This window comes from Apium graveolens, chromosome 3 (assembly GCF_009905375.1).
Source record: "Apium graveolens cultivar Ventura chromosome 3, ASM990537v1, whole genome shotgun sequence".
Lineage (NCBI taxonomy): Eukaryota > Viridiplantae > Streptophyta > Magnoliopsida > Apiales > Apiaceae > Apium > Apium graveolens.
Window position 1 is genome coordinate 12370441 of NC_133649.1, and position 15270 is coordinate 12385710.

General features: G+C 33.2%; 1 protein-coding gene across 2 annotated transcripts; it reads right to left on the bottom strand.

The window, feature by feature from the left end:
• Positions 1–417: 417 nt before the first annotated feature.
• On the bottom strand, positions 418–12804 carry LOC141711704 (protein ENHANCED DOWNY MILDEW 2-like). 2 transcript variants are annotated; one of them, XM_074514352.1, is made up of 19 exons: positions 12655–12804; positions 11576–12017; positions 11369–11462; positions 10681–10743; positions 10460–10596; positions 9231–9315; positions 9042–9143; positions 8192–8439; positions 7993–8085; positions 7527–7892; positions 7287–7431; positions 7090–7191; positions 5296–5388; positions 4221–4262; positions 2437–2547; positions 1569–1640; positions 1356–1474; positions 1219–1282; positions 418–1104 (listed from the first exon to the last, which is right to left on the bottom strand). In XM_074514352.1, exons 2-19 carry the CDS (start codon positions 11983–11985, stop codon positions 553–555), a joined length of 2898 nt encoding a protein of 965 aa, XP_074370453.1. In that variant the 5' UTR covers positions 11986–12017; positions 12655–12804; the 3' UTR covers positions 418–552. The 2 variants fall into 2 exon arrangements, with proteins under 2 accessions (XP_074370453.1, XP_074370454.1); XM_074514353.1 differs by having other exon boundaries at positions 928–1118.
• Between the last annotated feature and the right edge of the window lie 2466 nt (positions 12805–15270).

A 15270-nucleotide genomic window follows, 5' to 3' on the forward strand; every position in this document is an offset into this window, starting at 1 on the left:
TATTAGCAAAATACATATAGAAACGTCTTGCCTGGCGCATGGCCTGTGTTACTATGCACTCTTCAGGGCCTACATATGACTCCGGCCGGCTCGGCTACATTATTTAGGAAACAGATACAACGAAATTTGGGACTTCCAGTTTGAACTGACGTGAACGTTAATAGCATTAGCTCATGCACTAATCTCGACCCGGATTACCTCAGATTCAATTGCAGTAATGAAATCGCATGCTTAATACAGTCAACAGAGATTATTTAACTTTAGCCAAAAAAAACCTACTCATCCTTTCACTTTAACTGATTCAGTTTAGTGCTAAAAATATATAAAAACTTGTTTAGGCCTTACAACGTCGATCAAAACTCGATTAATTTTTTACCGATTCTAGCCCAGAATTATGAGATCAGAGTTGTTGACAGGTCATGCAATAACTTTTTTCTAAAATACTTGATCATGCAAAAAGTCATATTTTTAAGACCTCATTTTCAAAATAAAAATTGTAACCCTATAACAGTATCAAAAAAACTAGTACTACATCTTAAAGTTCTATTCAGCCTATTCATCGAGCCAACCTGCCGAATTATTCTGCAAAGGGCGATAAGGACCTGGAGCAAATCCCAATGAATCAAGCCGCATGTTCCCCTTAGTGTGGTTTGACTCTGTAGATTGCCTCGGTATGGAAGACTTCACTTTGTCATCACATAAATCAGCCATGGGACTTAACTCTGTAGATTGCGGCGGTGTGGAAGTCTTCATTCTCTCGTCATATACATCAGCTGTGTGGTTTGACTTATCAGCTGTGTGGTTTGACTCTGAAGCTTCACTTGCAGTAGATGTCTTCATTCTATCATCATGTAAATCAGCTGCAAAATTATTTGCAATTGGAGACTTTGGATGACATTCCACCATACTACTGCTTCTCTGACATGGTGATTCAGTAGGATGTGAGACTTCCGCCCCCCTGCATAGGTGGCCCTGCTGTTGAGCAATTGCCATGTGTTTAGACGTCCAATCTGGACGACTCCAAAAGTAGAGTGAGTGTGTAGGCATGTTCCACTGCTCCATCTGTTTGCCATCTACATCCATGGATCCAGGCAAATAGAAGGCCTGTAACAGAACAACTACAATATTGATCAACTAAATCCTACAACAAATACAATTCCAGTGGAAGGGAAAAAAAACCCACCGACAACTTTAAAATTAGAAGTTCTGAATTGGTACCTTGCCAGTAAACAATTCATTATCCTCGAAAAGCAGATCATATGGAGGATTCTTTCTATCTAACCTGGTCAAGAGGAAACACATGTAATTATGTGAGTGTGTGAGAGAACGGGAGGGGTAGGCATAATGGGAAGTACCTTTCACTTTCCGATGGAACAATAAGAACAATGAGTTTCGGCCTGAACTCGAGGGCCTTGTTGATGAACTGATTTGCACGACTTGCATTAGCTCCAAAAGGCGGGTTTAGTCCAATAATCTACTTAAAGTCGATAGTCAATTCAAAGTTGTAAAAAATCAAAATTTTAAAACTTCAAGGAGTCTAACAAAAATGAAAATAAACAAAATCTCACCAACTGAGACCCTGGTAACAATTCACTTGGGTGGACAGACATCCAATTCCTCTTCTCAAAGTGAAAATCATTCTGCAATGCCGACCCAGAAGCACTTATCAAACACACAGTGATATGATACCGATAGAAGTTTGAAGTCACTGATAAGTTGCTAAGGGCATTTACTTCACTCCTGAAATCTACTGACTACCTTACATTGTTATTGTTCAAAAACAAAAATAGAACTGACAGATGATATAATAATTAATTGCTGATGTAATATTAATGACCACAAAATAAAAAGCTGCATATAACACAGGCATCCCCAGAATTTGGCAAGTCAAAAGTTTAGATATATATGGCCACTACTAGGGACCCAAGTTGACCTCGCACACAAATTCAAGCAGCTAGGAAATTTGGTTTATCCAACTATACTTTTACTACAAATTTTAAATTTATACAGAATTAGGGACAATTATAGATATGCGTTGCAGGAATTAAGACCCGGCGATAATTGTGATAAATATACTTTCTAATCTGTAAGGAATTTGAGACAACTGTATATGTATTGCAGAAAGAAAGACCCGATAATAACGGTGACAAAAATTTGGGATTCAAAACATCTGATGATACTCTTGTATGTAAATTTTTAATATATTCAAGTAAGACCATGCTCAGCCAAATAGAACACGTGCGATCAAACTCTGAGAATTTTAGTAGTTGTAAGGACTCTACATACAAGAGAACGTGGAACGCATGCATTCCCCTCTATAAAATTGAAATTCTTGTAACAGTAACAGAGACCCGTGGGAATTTAGAAGAAACAGCCAGGGAAGAACATGTACACTGAATGACCTAAATGTGTAATCAAAAGATAATGGTACTTCACCTTGGGCTGTATTATATCATAGTTTTTGTACGAACACTTCTTCCCAATATCATCAAGCTTCTTTTTCATAAGGCAACTAAAATCATTGGCACCACAACCAAAGTCCACAATCTATCAAAACAAAACAATTTAATTAATAAAATAATATAAATATACGAAGCACGTGACATTCAAGGCAAAATCACACACATGCACAAAAAAACTATATACCAGCGGAGAGTATCTATCTATGAAATTATACAGATATGAGTTATTTTCATGGGCGTGTCACAAAACGAGATTGACCCATGCAGCCGTACATTAACATAAAATAGTAAAGATAAAACCAAACACAGAATCAATGTAGATATTCAACTAGATCAGATTATCATTAAAAAACTCACAAGTAAATATAAAAACAGATGAATTGTCAAGTTTATAGAGAGACATAATTGCAATAACTTGGACACCTTACAAGAAAAATATAGAGGAACAGGGGTATATAGTCATGTATATCCTTCCATAGCAATAGTGGCACCCTATTTACTATTATCCACCATCCTCCAGACTTGCTCTAAAAAATTAGCTAAGATTAACATATAAACACAATACAATGAGAAACTGAGTAATGGTGTCCAGTTTAAATATCTTCTAACAGTGTTGCAAGTATTAGCATATGTGATTTTATATGTATTATTGGCAATCCAATCACAGCCATTTCCCTCAATTCAAAATACGCCAGAAGCATTAAATCCTTTCGGAAAAGAGCTGAATAGCAATTTGAAAAAGTGTGCGGAGATAATCAAGAAGATTGTCTCATATCACTTATATATGGGATGAACAATTTTTTACTTTTAACCATAACCAGGTTAGCACCAGATACGGCGAAGGTCAATGATAAAATTTTAGCCTCACAAGAAAGTGCACATATCTAACCCTAGAAGAGAAAGTAGACCAATCATAGGATTTGTTTTCTCCGTGACTACATCTCAAATCAAGCCGCAAAAGACACCAGATCAGTATATTATGACCAAGTCCACATGATTAATACAAATACCAGAATAAAGATATAGATATGTGGACCTCTTTATAAGCAGTCAGGCAACACTAATTAACAACCTGTTACAATGTAGTCAGGTTTAGCAAAGAATACTTCAAGCTCCTAAAGACATCAGATAAGGTACTTTTTATGAAATCTAAATTTTCAAAGAGCGCTTGCTTAGACAAAAGTTACTAAAAGCATGCACTAAATTTGAGTATAGCTGCGGGTTCCGTACGATAAAAAAAAATGGGTATATACTGAATAAGTGTACTAATTCCTCATCATCAAATCCAATAATATAGAGAGAGAATCCATACAACAACACTGTAGCAATTTCAGAAAGCAGAAAACTTTTTCAGAAATTTATTCTGCATGCCTTTTTAGTTGACATTAATAAAATATCACTTTCCACATCATTGCAATTTTACTTAAATACCTAATGCCAAACTAGTTGTACATGCACGGAAAGCAGATCATATAATCTGCTTTCTTACACGAAGAAATATCAGAGGGAAAGTCAAAACAAACATAGAGAGAGAATTCATACAACAACACTGTAGCAATTTCAGAAAGCAGAAACTTTTTCAGAAATTTATTCTGCATGCCTTTTTTGTTGACGTGAATAAATATCACTTTCCACGTCATTGCAATTTTACTTAAATGCCTAATGCCAAACTAGTTGTACATGCACGGAAAGCAGATCATATAATCTGCTTTCTTACACGAAGAAATATCAGAGGGAAAGTCAAAACAAACAACTTACCATGTCATCCTCCTGAATATAAGAGTGAAGAATATCTGCTATCTGCACAGAAGAATATCATGCTCTTAGATCTAACATTATTAATGTAATTAAGGATCCTTAAAAGGAATCTGCATGTTTTCTTTTTGGCTTAGATGGAATCTGCATGGTATTGTTCATGGACATTTATACGCAAACATTAAAAATATAATGACATAAAGCAGAAATTCATGTACTAGATACATAACCAATATATAGGGACAAACTAAAAGAATAAAGCCTTTAAGAGGCCCAAGTAACGACTTCTTCCATATATTAGATACATAACCAATATATAGTTACTTATCACTTCTCACTTCTCAGGTATGGCATAAAATCAGAAGCATCAACCAACTGTATGCAATTTTTCCGGGAAAGATTGTAACAGAATCTGGTCGAAATTCCAAAAATTGGTCTTTGAACCTAAGCAGTCTGTTTAATTTTTTGGTATAGAAAAAATGTGCATTACTAATTTTAGTACCCATAACCTCTAACATCATAACCAATTAAAACTAGTTTTAAGACCTCATTAGGTTTTGTTGTGCTTTTTATTGTTTGATTCACAAACCCAGGTACAGTAAAATTGCTAAGCACATTCTAAAATACATGTGGAAATGACGTCTACAGCAATAATTGCCTAAAAAAATTAGCTTGACTGGGTTGGTATGCGAGAGAAGAAGATAAACCTGAAACTAACCAAAATTACTTGTAATTTAATCAGGTTTTTTACTTCAATTAAATTTTTTGAAGAATATCCTAGATTTTACTAGAAGAACAATAAAAAGGATATGTTTCCTTTTTTTAGTAGTTTATTCATTCTCCAAGTTTTAGGATTTTTATTCAAACCATTATCATCATTGATATTTGTAGGAGTCAAATTTTATGAACTGAAAATTTGATAGATCTTAGGATTTTTTTGTGACTCGGTCCATCCAGTGGATTTGGATGACTAATCTACAAACAGGTGACATAAAATTCATTCATGAGTAATAATACATTAGAAAAAAAATCAGACAAAATTAATATATATAGACCACTATACAATTGTAGAGCTCACCTCTTGCAGCTTGTCAGATTTCGTAAAATAGCGACCATGTGAGGTGTAATGTGCACCAAGTAAAAATGGTTCCATATAGGTTCTGAGCTTAGTCTAAAGAAATATAAAGAAGAGTACATGAGTATGACAGTTTATGGTATCTATAATCTACTTGAATGTCAGGAATTTTATATTATCCGAAAATTAAAAGCATTAGTACAAGGCATGAGATATTATTATTAGGGGTAGTTTAGTCATTGCAGAATCAGTTAGTAGAGGAAGCCTAGTAGCCAGTAGCCTAGACAGTAGTCATGTTTGTATTCCTGGTTAAGCATTATGATAATATGAAAATGGAACTTGTTCCACAAGTCCATCTCTCTTCTCTCTGGGGTTTATCTCCCTAACTCTCTATTATATGTCTCTCTAGCTCTGCTCTCTCTCTTTATTTCTCGGATTATCTCTCCCTATATCTCTAATTTTACTGTTCGCTAGTTCCTGACATTGAACAGTTCTAATAGTTAAATAAATGGTTGTCACTGCAGCAAGTCTAGCCGAGTCGACGGGATTCTGGCTGAGCGATGAGACTAGCAACTAGTCAATAACTTAAAAACAATAAACTACATATTTTATATAGAAATATACACACACACTTCAATTTATTTAAACAAAAAAAATTAGCACCTTTAAGTATATTGTATATATAAGAATAGGATCCCACCAACCACCAAAAATTGATTTAACAACAGGTATATAATTCAAAATAATTTTAACTTCTAGTTTAAAAATTAAAATTTAATCGAAGGTCCCCCTCCCTCTCTTTTTCTCTCGTTTTCAGCAGCGAATGATTGTTTGGTCCGATATATCTAATGATATCTACTATACATTTGCATTATTTCATTTTTATCATTTATTTCTCTGCTTTCTAATATTAATTTGATTTTAATAACAATATCCTACTTCATCATATTAATTGAAGGGTCAACAAACCACATCTAAGTTTCAATAATGTGTATATATTTAAACCTAAAAAATTAGGCTTCAATCCCCATAATATCTATCTAGCCCCACTCACCACAATTCCTGGGTCAAGGTGCAAAGAAAAATGTTTCAACATTTTACTACAGCAGACCATTCTTTCTACAGTGGATCTATTCACTGGATAGTGGAGGATCTTAGTTGGAACACTCTTAGTTGAAACAGTGTTCCAACTAATGTTAGCTGTGGATCCTCAGACTACTCATATAAATATATAGAAGACCAAGTGTCCAACTTAGGCAGGACATGCAATTTTCACTCATTAGTCCACCTTTTAGTAAGCCTTCACAGGCTCTGGATACAACAAGGAGGTTATTGACAGCTAAGTATATCGTAACAATCTTAAAAAATGAAAGAATCAAACAATAAAACACAGAAATACTAAAATAAAAAAAAAATGAATTGATTCAATTTTTTTTAACATCTGCATCCACAAAAATCACCAGGATCTTAATTGAAAGTTGCAATCAATTATAGAGCTCAATATAGTAGTTTTAGCAAAGAAAAACTGAATAGTGATATGTGCTTTGGCCCGTGGAATATTGCAGAGACTAAAATACAATACTATGCTGACCTGGTATATTCATCGGGTTAAGCAAATAAATCAAAAAATCAAAAAATATGCATAAATTTCCAAAAAATATATATTTCATCACATTTCCCGCCTTTCTTTCCAATGAGCTTACCACCCCACCTTTTTAAAAAAATATATCTCTGAAAATTCAAACATTCTTAAAAGATGGAGAATTTGTGGTATCAATATTTTAGTAGGACATTTACCTTCCACTGTGTCAATTGGTGGAGAAGCCCAGGCCCACAAACTGCTTTTGCATCATCAATGCTGCATCCTTCATCTAGCTTCTGCAAAGCTGCGTAAAGAGCCTGCAACCAAATGCACAGTGGATGAGAAATAAGTTTTAAACTAGATTGAGACATTTTATTACAGAAGTATTCTGGACTAGTAACATAGGACATACCTCGACAGAACCCTGCACCTTTCCTGGTGTAATCTTGTCCACAGCATTCTGGGATAAGTTTGCATTTCTTGTTAGCCGCTTGTGCTTTGTATATATATCCTCAATTGTAATCGAGGAGGAGACATCTTTTATCAAAGTCAATATGCTGCATCATAATATGTCAGTTTATGACTCCATGCCAATATCCATTATATGAACATCAGTGCCAAAAAAACACAGAAACCCCGGTTTAACATTCACCTTCTTTCTGATTCAGCACCTAAAGTTGGTAGACTGTATTTTTCCTCTGCCGACTTCACATCATGGCATGTTTCATTATCATGCCTTGCTTTATGCTTTTTGGAAGAATCAGTCCTTTCAGGTAAGGAGATACTCCTTTTTTGTGTAACCAAGTTACTAGCTGATGGTCTTTGATCAGTCTGAATTGGTGATCTGACAGAAGATTGCTCTCTAGAGGCATTCTTAGCTGGAGCTGAAGTTCTCTTACTAGATTCAGCTTTTTCTCCACTTAAAGGCACCTCTGACGCTAGCTTTTTCTTCTTCATAACAGGGAGCTTCACATGGTTTCTTATAGGAGTTCCCAAAAGCTTATCAATCTTATGGTCTCTGAAGAGAAGGGTTATAGGGTTATAATAATTTGTTAAGTTAAATAGTTTCATTCATATTTTCTAACCATGATGTATGAAATCGAGAACATATAACTTACAGACAATATATCAGTACACGTTTCTTGGGCAAAACTGCATCCCAAGCTCTTACTGTGATTCCCTCATCTTTCACAGCTTTAAATGAAATCTCCCTGGTCAAAATTGCCAAAGCATCACTCAAGCATCACTCAATTAAAGTAGAAGTATAAAGTTTGTCAAAAAAAAAGAGAAAATGTTAAATATCATATTAAACAGTACCTTGGCAAGCACTTAACATGGTATGACTTTGGACAACGCCTACACAAGGCAAACCTCATCTGATCATCTCTTTCAATTTCGCCCTGGTTACAGACAGAACACTTATGAATAGGACAAGTGAATGATGCCCCGTTAGAAATTTTTTCCATTAGCAGTTGTGCCTCCTCTTCGCTCTCACGATGCAGCATCTTGGAAACGCAGAGAGGATGATAAAATCGGCCGCATTCACCAGAGACGCATCGGAATACCTAGATAACGTTAAGACCAAGAAGTGCAAAACTTAAATTCACTAAAGTTGATGTTCGGTGGTCAGAATTTAATTGGAAACTATAAGGGGCAGGATAGCTATGTATTAGTGGATACAAACGGCAGTTTATGATATAAAACATGCAAGTACTCTCTGTTTTCGAACAATAGTTATTCAAGGTTTACGCACAAGACTTGAGCAAACTCACCCTTTCTAGAAGTGAGATTGTAAGTGACAAAAGTACAGATTAAGTTTGCAAAAATTATGCAGAATACTCTAAAAATTGAAAACGAATTTTATCTACAAACAAATATATATTTTCTTATATGGCCCCGTCATTGTAGAGATGGAGCACTGTTGAGAGATTAGTATCGTATGCAGAGGTTAACAGCTGAAATTATTTTCTTAGGCTTCAAATAATGAAAATTGGCTTTTATCCAACTCTACCTAAATTCTCCAACAAACTTCACACATTCATCCATAAATTCTACACCTAGATAACACACACACTCCCTGAATCTGTTCTCTATATCTCCCAGAATGACTCAAATGACAATTGTAATAAAATACCATGATTAAACTGAATTGAAACATAGATCATACCTCAGCAACAGCAGAATCTTTATCAGAAGATCCCAGTTTTCCGCAGATGAAGCATTGGTGTTGTTTATATTTGCAATTATCACAAAAAAAATTGCAGATAGCCTTCAAAATATATGTCAACCCATGATTAATGCTATGAAGCAATACAAAGTAGCGCAGATGATACAAACTCGTAGAAAAATATCATACCTCTACTTCATCACTAGCGAATCCGAGAGATTCACAATTGATTTCCGCACTGGGATGAAATGACCTCAAACACTCCCCATCACAACTGAGTGAGATCAGAAATTTATAAATTAGCCTTAAGAATAGCTACCTCAAAATTCAAGCAAAGCAACTATGACACAAGACCTTTCTACGGACCACAAAAAGAGATAAAATACTCAAAAGCTAGATGTAGAGTTCATTCAGAATAGAGCTAGCTAAAAAAATTCACACAGCTAGACACTTTCAAAAATATCAGTAAAATCTTGTCATTTTATCTGAAGATTGGGTCACTAGTCGTTTATTATTCAGTTAATTCTTAATTGGCCAAGAACTCTACTTTTTTTAGTTAGTGCCTAAAAGCAAGCACGCATTCAGCAGTGAAACAATGGAAGGGAATTAGAAAAACATGGCCATCACGGAACATGTGATAAAAACGAAACCAAATTCAAAAATATCAGTAAAGTCTTGTCATTTATCTGAAGATTGAGTCACTGGTCGTTTATTATTCAGTTAATTCTTAATTGGCCAAGAACTCTACCTTTTTTAGTTAGTGGCTAAAAGCAAGCACGCATTGAGCAGTGAAACAATGGAAGGGAATTAGAAAAACATGGCCATCACGGAACATGTGATAAAAACGAAACCAAATTCAAAAATATCAGTAAAGTCTTGTCATTTTATCTGAAGATTGAGTCACTAGTCGTTTATTATTCAGTTAATTCTTATTTGGCCAAGAACTCTACTTTTTTTAGTTAGTGCCTAAAAGCAAGCACGCATTGAGCAGTGAAACAATGGAAGGGAATTAGAAAAACATGGCCATCACGGAACATGTGATAAAAACGAAACCAAATTGATTTTTACAAAGATTCTTCTAGTCTACATAGGATAAAGCCGTGCTACTACAACAGAGGGCACATCTATCTCACTATATAAATAACTGGAGAGTATAAGAGGGTGTTCTTCATAGAAGTAGTACCATAGGTATTCAAACTACAGCAGAATAACATTATAAGAGCACTAGTAACACAACGGACAGCAAGCAATACAAAATATGCAATTCAGCATTGATATATAATACACATAAACATTGTAAATAATGACACAGATCAGGAGCATTGATACGGAGTGAGCTTGTAACGTCAAAGATATAATTATAACTGTAAATGGTGTAAAAAACTGCATTCAGTGAAAAGTAAAGATTAAATACAGACCATAAAACATTGCCCCCATCGTCACAGATATCACAAACACCTTTACCCCGTTCATCATCATCATCATCCCAAGATCCGTCAACTTCCTCGACCATAGCATCACATAAAACCTCAGACATCTTAGTAGTTTTAGCATCCTGTAATCACGAGTACTTTTTCATAAACGAAACAATAAACAATCAACACCAAAATAGGTTTTATAATATAGGATGAGTTTTTACCTTAGCAGAGGCATCGGTTTTTTTGGCCTTATCATTCTTCTCATCCAGAAGTGTAATCAGAAACTGATAAAAAAAACTTGTTTAGAATCATTAATAATACTCCATCCATCCTATGGACTACAAGTACAGATACATTCAATTCTCTGTTTGTTACAATAGTAATAATTTTGTAAAAAGCAGACAGGTTTAGGGTGTTTATATATAGTGTTAGCTTGTTATATCTGTTTATAAATAATCTATGATGCAAATTCTACTAGTGATAGTGTAAATATTTTTGGCATAGATACGTCAGCCTAGACCAACAGTGAATTCAGACTTTATTTCTTTATTGACTCTCTGCAACTCCTTTGTTTGACTCACATTCAACTAACGTAAAAGATATTTGTCTTCATGAAAAACATTTCGCATGTTTATACGGGTAAGCATTTAATCCAGCAAATTATGTTTAATTATGCAAGTCCAGAGATGAATACATAACAATGCATATGTTTTTTTACTTTAAATACCTACGGTTTGGCCTCATACATTATGTATCAGTAATGCACAAGATAGTTATAATCTACATTAAAAGCATACAAGATTATATGACAGTGCTTGGCTATTAATTACAGGTTTTCTTTTTTACGGCTTACAATATCTGATATATTTAATAAATTACAAACAAAAAAAAATTCAAACCAAAGCAAACCTTTGATTTTGCGAGTACTTTATCCTTTCTAACAGCCTCGCCAACTAAATCCATGTGATCCCTTAGATCATCCTTAGAAGGTCTACGCCCAAACCTATCATTTGGATATCAAAATAGTAATCAACTTGTGGAAAAATGTGCTCAACAAATATATGTAACAACTTGTATAATAGAAAAAATGTAGTGACTAGAAAACGTAACAGGAACCTGTAAACTTGAGATATGTGATCAAACAAAGTTTTGTTGGCTGCTCTAAGGTTGTCTCTACAATAATGTAGTGCATGCAAAGTAATCAAGATGGTTCTGATTAAACTTTGCGCATAACTTTTTTTTGGTGATTGCAGCTTCACCCAACGATTTCTGGAAAGCACAAATATCTTGAGCTTTGCATCTGAAAGGTCAAACTTCCATGCAGTAACCGGAAGATATTTGTTCAGTATTCCATTATCTACTTTCCCACGCAAAACCATACTCTGTCTTTTCCCGCCAGTGTTCTCACCATCACGCCACTGAAGAGGCAAATCCTCAAATGATATAGCCTCACCGCTCTCATCCTCAAAATAATATTCTGTCACAGCACAAGGCACCCGCTCATCCTCTTCATCAGAAGATGCCATCTTTGCCTCCCAAATTAATTACAAACCCAAAACTGCAACATCGCAACATACATCAGAATACTGAAAAAACTGCAGTAAAGTGATAACGCAGAACTTAACTCCAATAATCATATTACACTCTAAGCACAACACAACACCGATCACAACACACAATTTTTAAAGCTTAACCTCAATTACGCAAACAACTTCTTTCCCGCAACCAAATCAACCACAGTTACGCAAATAACCTCTCAACAGAAATCAATTACTACGCAAAAACAGAAACATCCATAAACCACTACAAAAATCTCCTAAAACTACAATAAACCAATCAAACAAAAATTCAAAAACCACGACCATCATACCGTAAATCTAATTAAGCAAAAAACAGAAACAAAATCAATTAAAACAACAAAATTACCTAATTTCCTCGAACAAAATAACAAACCTATTTAAAACCCTAACTAAAATCTTCACTAACAACTCATTAAAAAAATTTAGAAAACACGCTGCTTCTACTTCACAAACTTATACAAAAAAACATAAAAACAAAACAAAACATCGAAAATTGAAAAAAAAATTCGCAATTATTTATTTCCCCAATCATGTATAAACAATGATAATACATGTATAAACAATGATAAAAACATGTATAAACATGCAAATATGTATGTAGAGGTGTGATCATACCTGACCGGAAAGTGTCGCCGGAGCTTTGATAAGTTTAATCGGACGGTGAAGAGTGAATAAATAAATAATTAACCCTAGGCTGGTTAAGAGAGCTGTGTGTAATACAGATGTGTTGTGTGTATAGATGGCAAGACAAGAGGGGGCGAGTGAGTGAGACAGGCTGTTTAAAGTGGGTCCTACTAAACTTTGGCGGTATTCAAAGATGGAAAAGGAAATTGTGTAATTAATCGAACAAAATATCGACATTGAAAGTATTTTATGAGAAATTAAATATGATAACACCCTCGAAAAATTATGTAACACTGACTTAAACATGTAGGATCCGCAATAAATATCGAAGCACGCTTTTCGCTGTGTTCAATGCGGATTATAAAAGGGAAATATGGTCAAAGTATTTTTAGAAACTCTTTTATCTAAGATATCGATCCATTCTATAATTAGGTAAACTAAATAATCATCTGATATTGTTAGTGGAATATCATGATAATACCTTTTTCGTTATTATATTATACTAGCTTAAAACCGGTGCAGTGCACAGGTCGCATAAATTTTTTTAATATTATATAATATTTTAAAAAAATGAATTCAATTTTTAATTTTTTTCATTTAAAATTTTAAATGATGTGACTTCATAATAATTATATTAGTAGACGTATATGTTCATAACTTTTTAAAATATTTAAACTGATTTAAAGTGATAGCATTGTTAAGGAAAGAAATGTTATTATAACGAAATTATTATTTTATTGAGGGTAAAAATATAATGTTTTCATTATGCTGGGACCTTAAAAAATATTATTTTAGCATGTTGATTACTTAATCGATTGACAATGATTATATAAAAGATATTTGAAAAATATAATATTACTGAGTGAACGATATAGTTTTATTGATAATTCTATGTGTATTTTTTAAAAATAATATTTATGTTTTAATTAAAAATTGATTTTTAGTTCACATTAATAGGATACGAATTATATTTAATCTAATATTAATTTGATTTATCTCTGATCAGTGATTTATATTATTTTATTTTAGAATACATCGACCAAATCAAACTAATTATTTTTAGTTTAATTTAATTTTTTTTAAGTGTGGATCAATAAGATAATTTTCTTTTAGGCTGAATAATTAGTATATATTATTTTTTTGTTGTTCGCATTTTATTTTTATTTTAGTTTTGTGTTAGTCTGAATTAATTGTATAATGTATTTTCTTATCCTGGATAAATAAAATATATTATTTTGTTTATCTAGGTTTATTTGTATAATTTTTTTAGGAGGACTAATAGTATTATTATTTTATTTTAGCCCGATTCAAAGACATATCAACTAAATCTTAATAATTATATTTAGTTTGCTTATTAATTTTAGCCCGAAGTAACAAATTAAAATAATATGAAACTCGATATCAATTAAAATATAAATTGGTGGAAGATTTTGAATTTAATATAAATTATAATGATATAGAGTTCGATATAAAATAGAATTGAAATTGGTAAAACAATAGAGGAAGTTGACTACAATATCAATTAGAATTAGAATTGATGGACCCAATAATAAGAATTGAGCCTGCAAGGGTTGACTCAATTGATTAAAGAGGGGATAACTATCATATTGGTCACGGGTTTGAATCCCCACGAGAGGAGAATTTATGATTATGTCTCATGAGTCAGAGTCCGTCGTTTAATTGCGGTTTACATTGATTCACGTGCTTTGCAGGTTATTGCGTGAGGTGAGCCCGTAGGGTTTACCCAGCGTGCACCCGAAGGATAGCGGCTGCGGGTTACTTACGATAAAAAAATAATAAGAAGAAGAAAAATTGAAATAATTAAGTAAGGGTAATAAAATAATTTCACCAAGTACCTACCGACCGACCGACTACCAGACTTTTAATGTTTCATTTATTATAATATAGTATAGATTATGGATGATACTATTCTGTGTATGATATTTTGCCATGAGTGAAATATTATGTAATTTCTTACTTTATTTTTTGAAAATTTAATATTTATTTAATAATTATATTATTTAAATATGTACCATATTTTATAATTTTTAATATTTTAAGATTAAATAATTTCTCAAAATTTAAAAATATATAAAACTAATAAAATTAATATCGATTTAGGGATGAGGATTTATGCCGTAAATCTGAGATCCTAATCCCTACCTAAAATGTTGACATTAATTTTACAATTTTTAAAATTTAAAAATTTAAATAATATTTTTATTGACAAATGAGTATTTTTATTATCCAGTGCGCACCCGAAGGGTAGCGGCTGCGGATTACCTACTATAAAAAAAAATTAAAATAAAATAATGGAGTATTCTGGGTTGATACTCGGTAACAAATAAGTACCATCCTCATATTTCAAAGATATTCCTTTATTATTGAAGTATTATTTTGGGCAGTCTAAAAGTCTGTTAGGTAGTTTTGACAATGATTATAAAAATATAGTTATTTAGGACCTTAACCCGGAATGAAAATTAAAATTTTATATTTAAGGCGTTTTTAATTCGGATCCTAAAAATATTTTAAATTCGATGATGTTTAATAAGGACTAGAATAGCGGGAATAGTGGGAATGGGTCGGGTTGAGATCGGTTATTGTAAA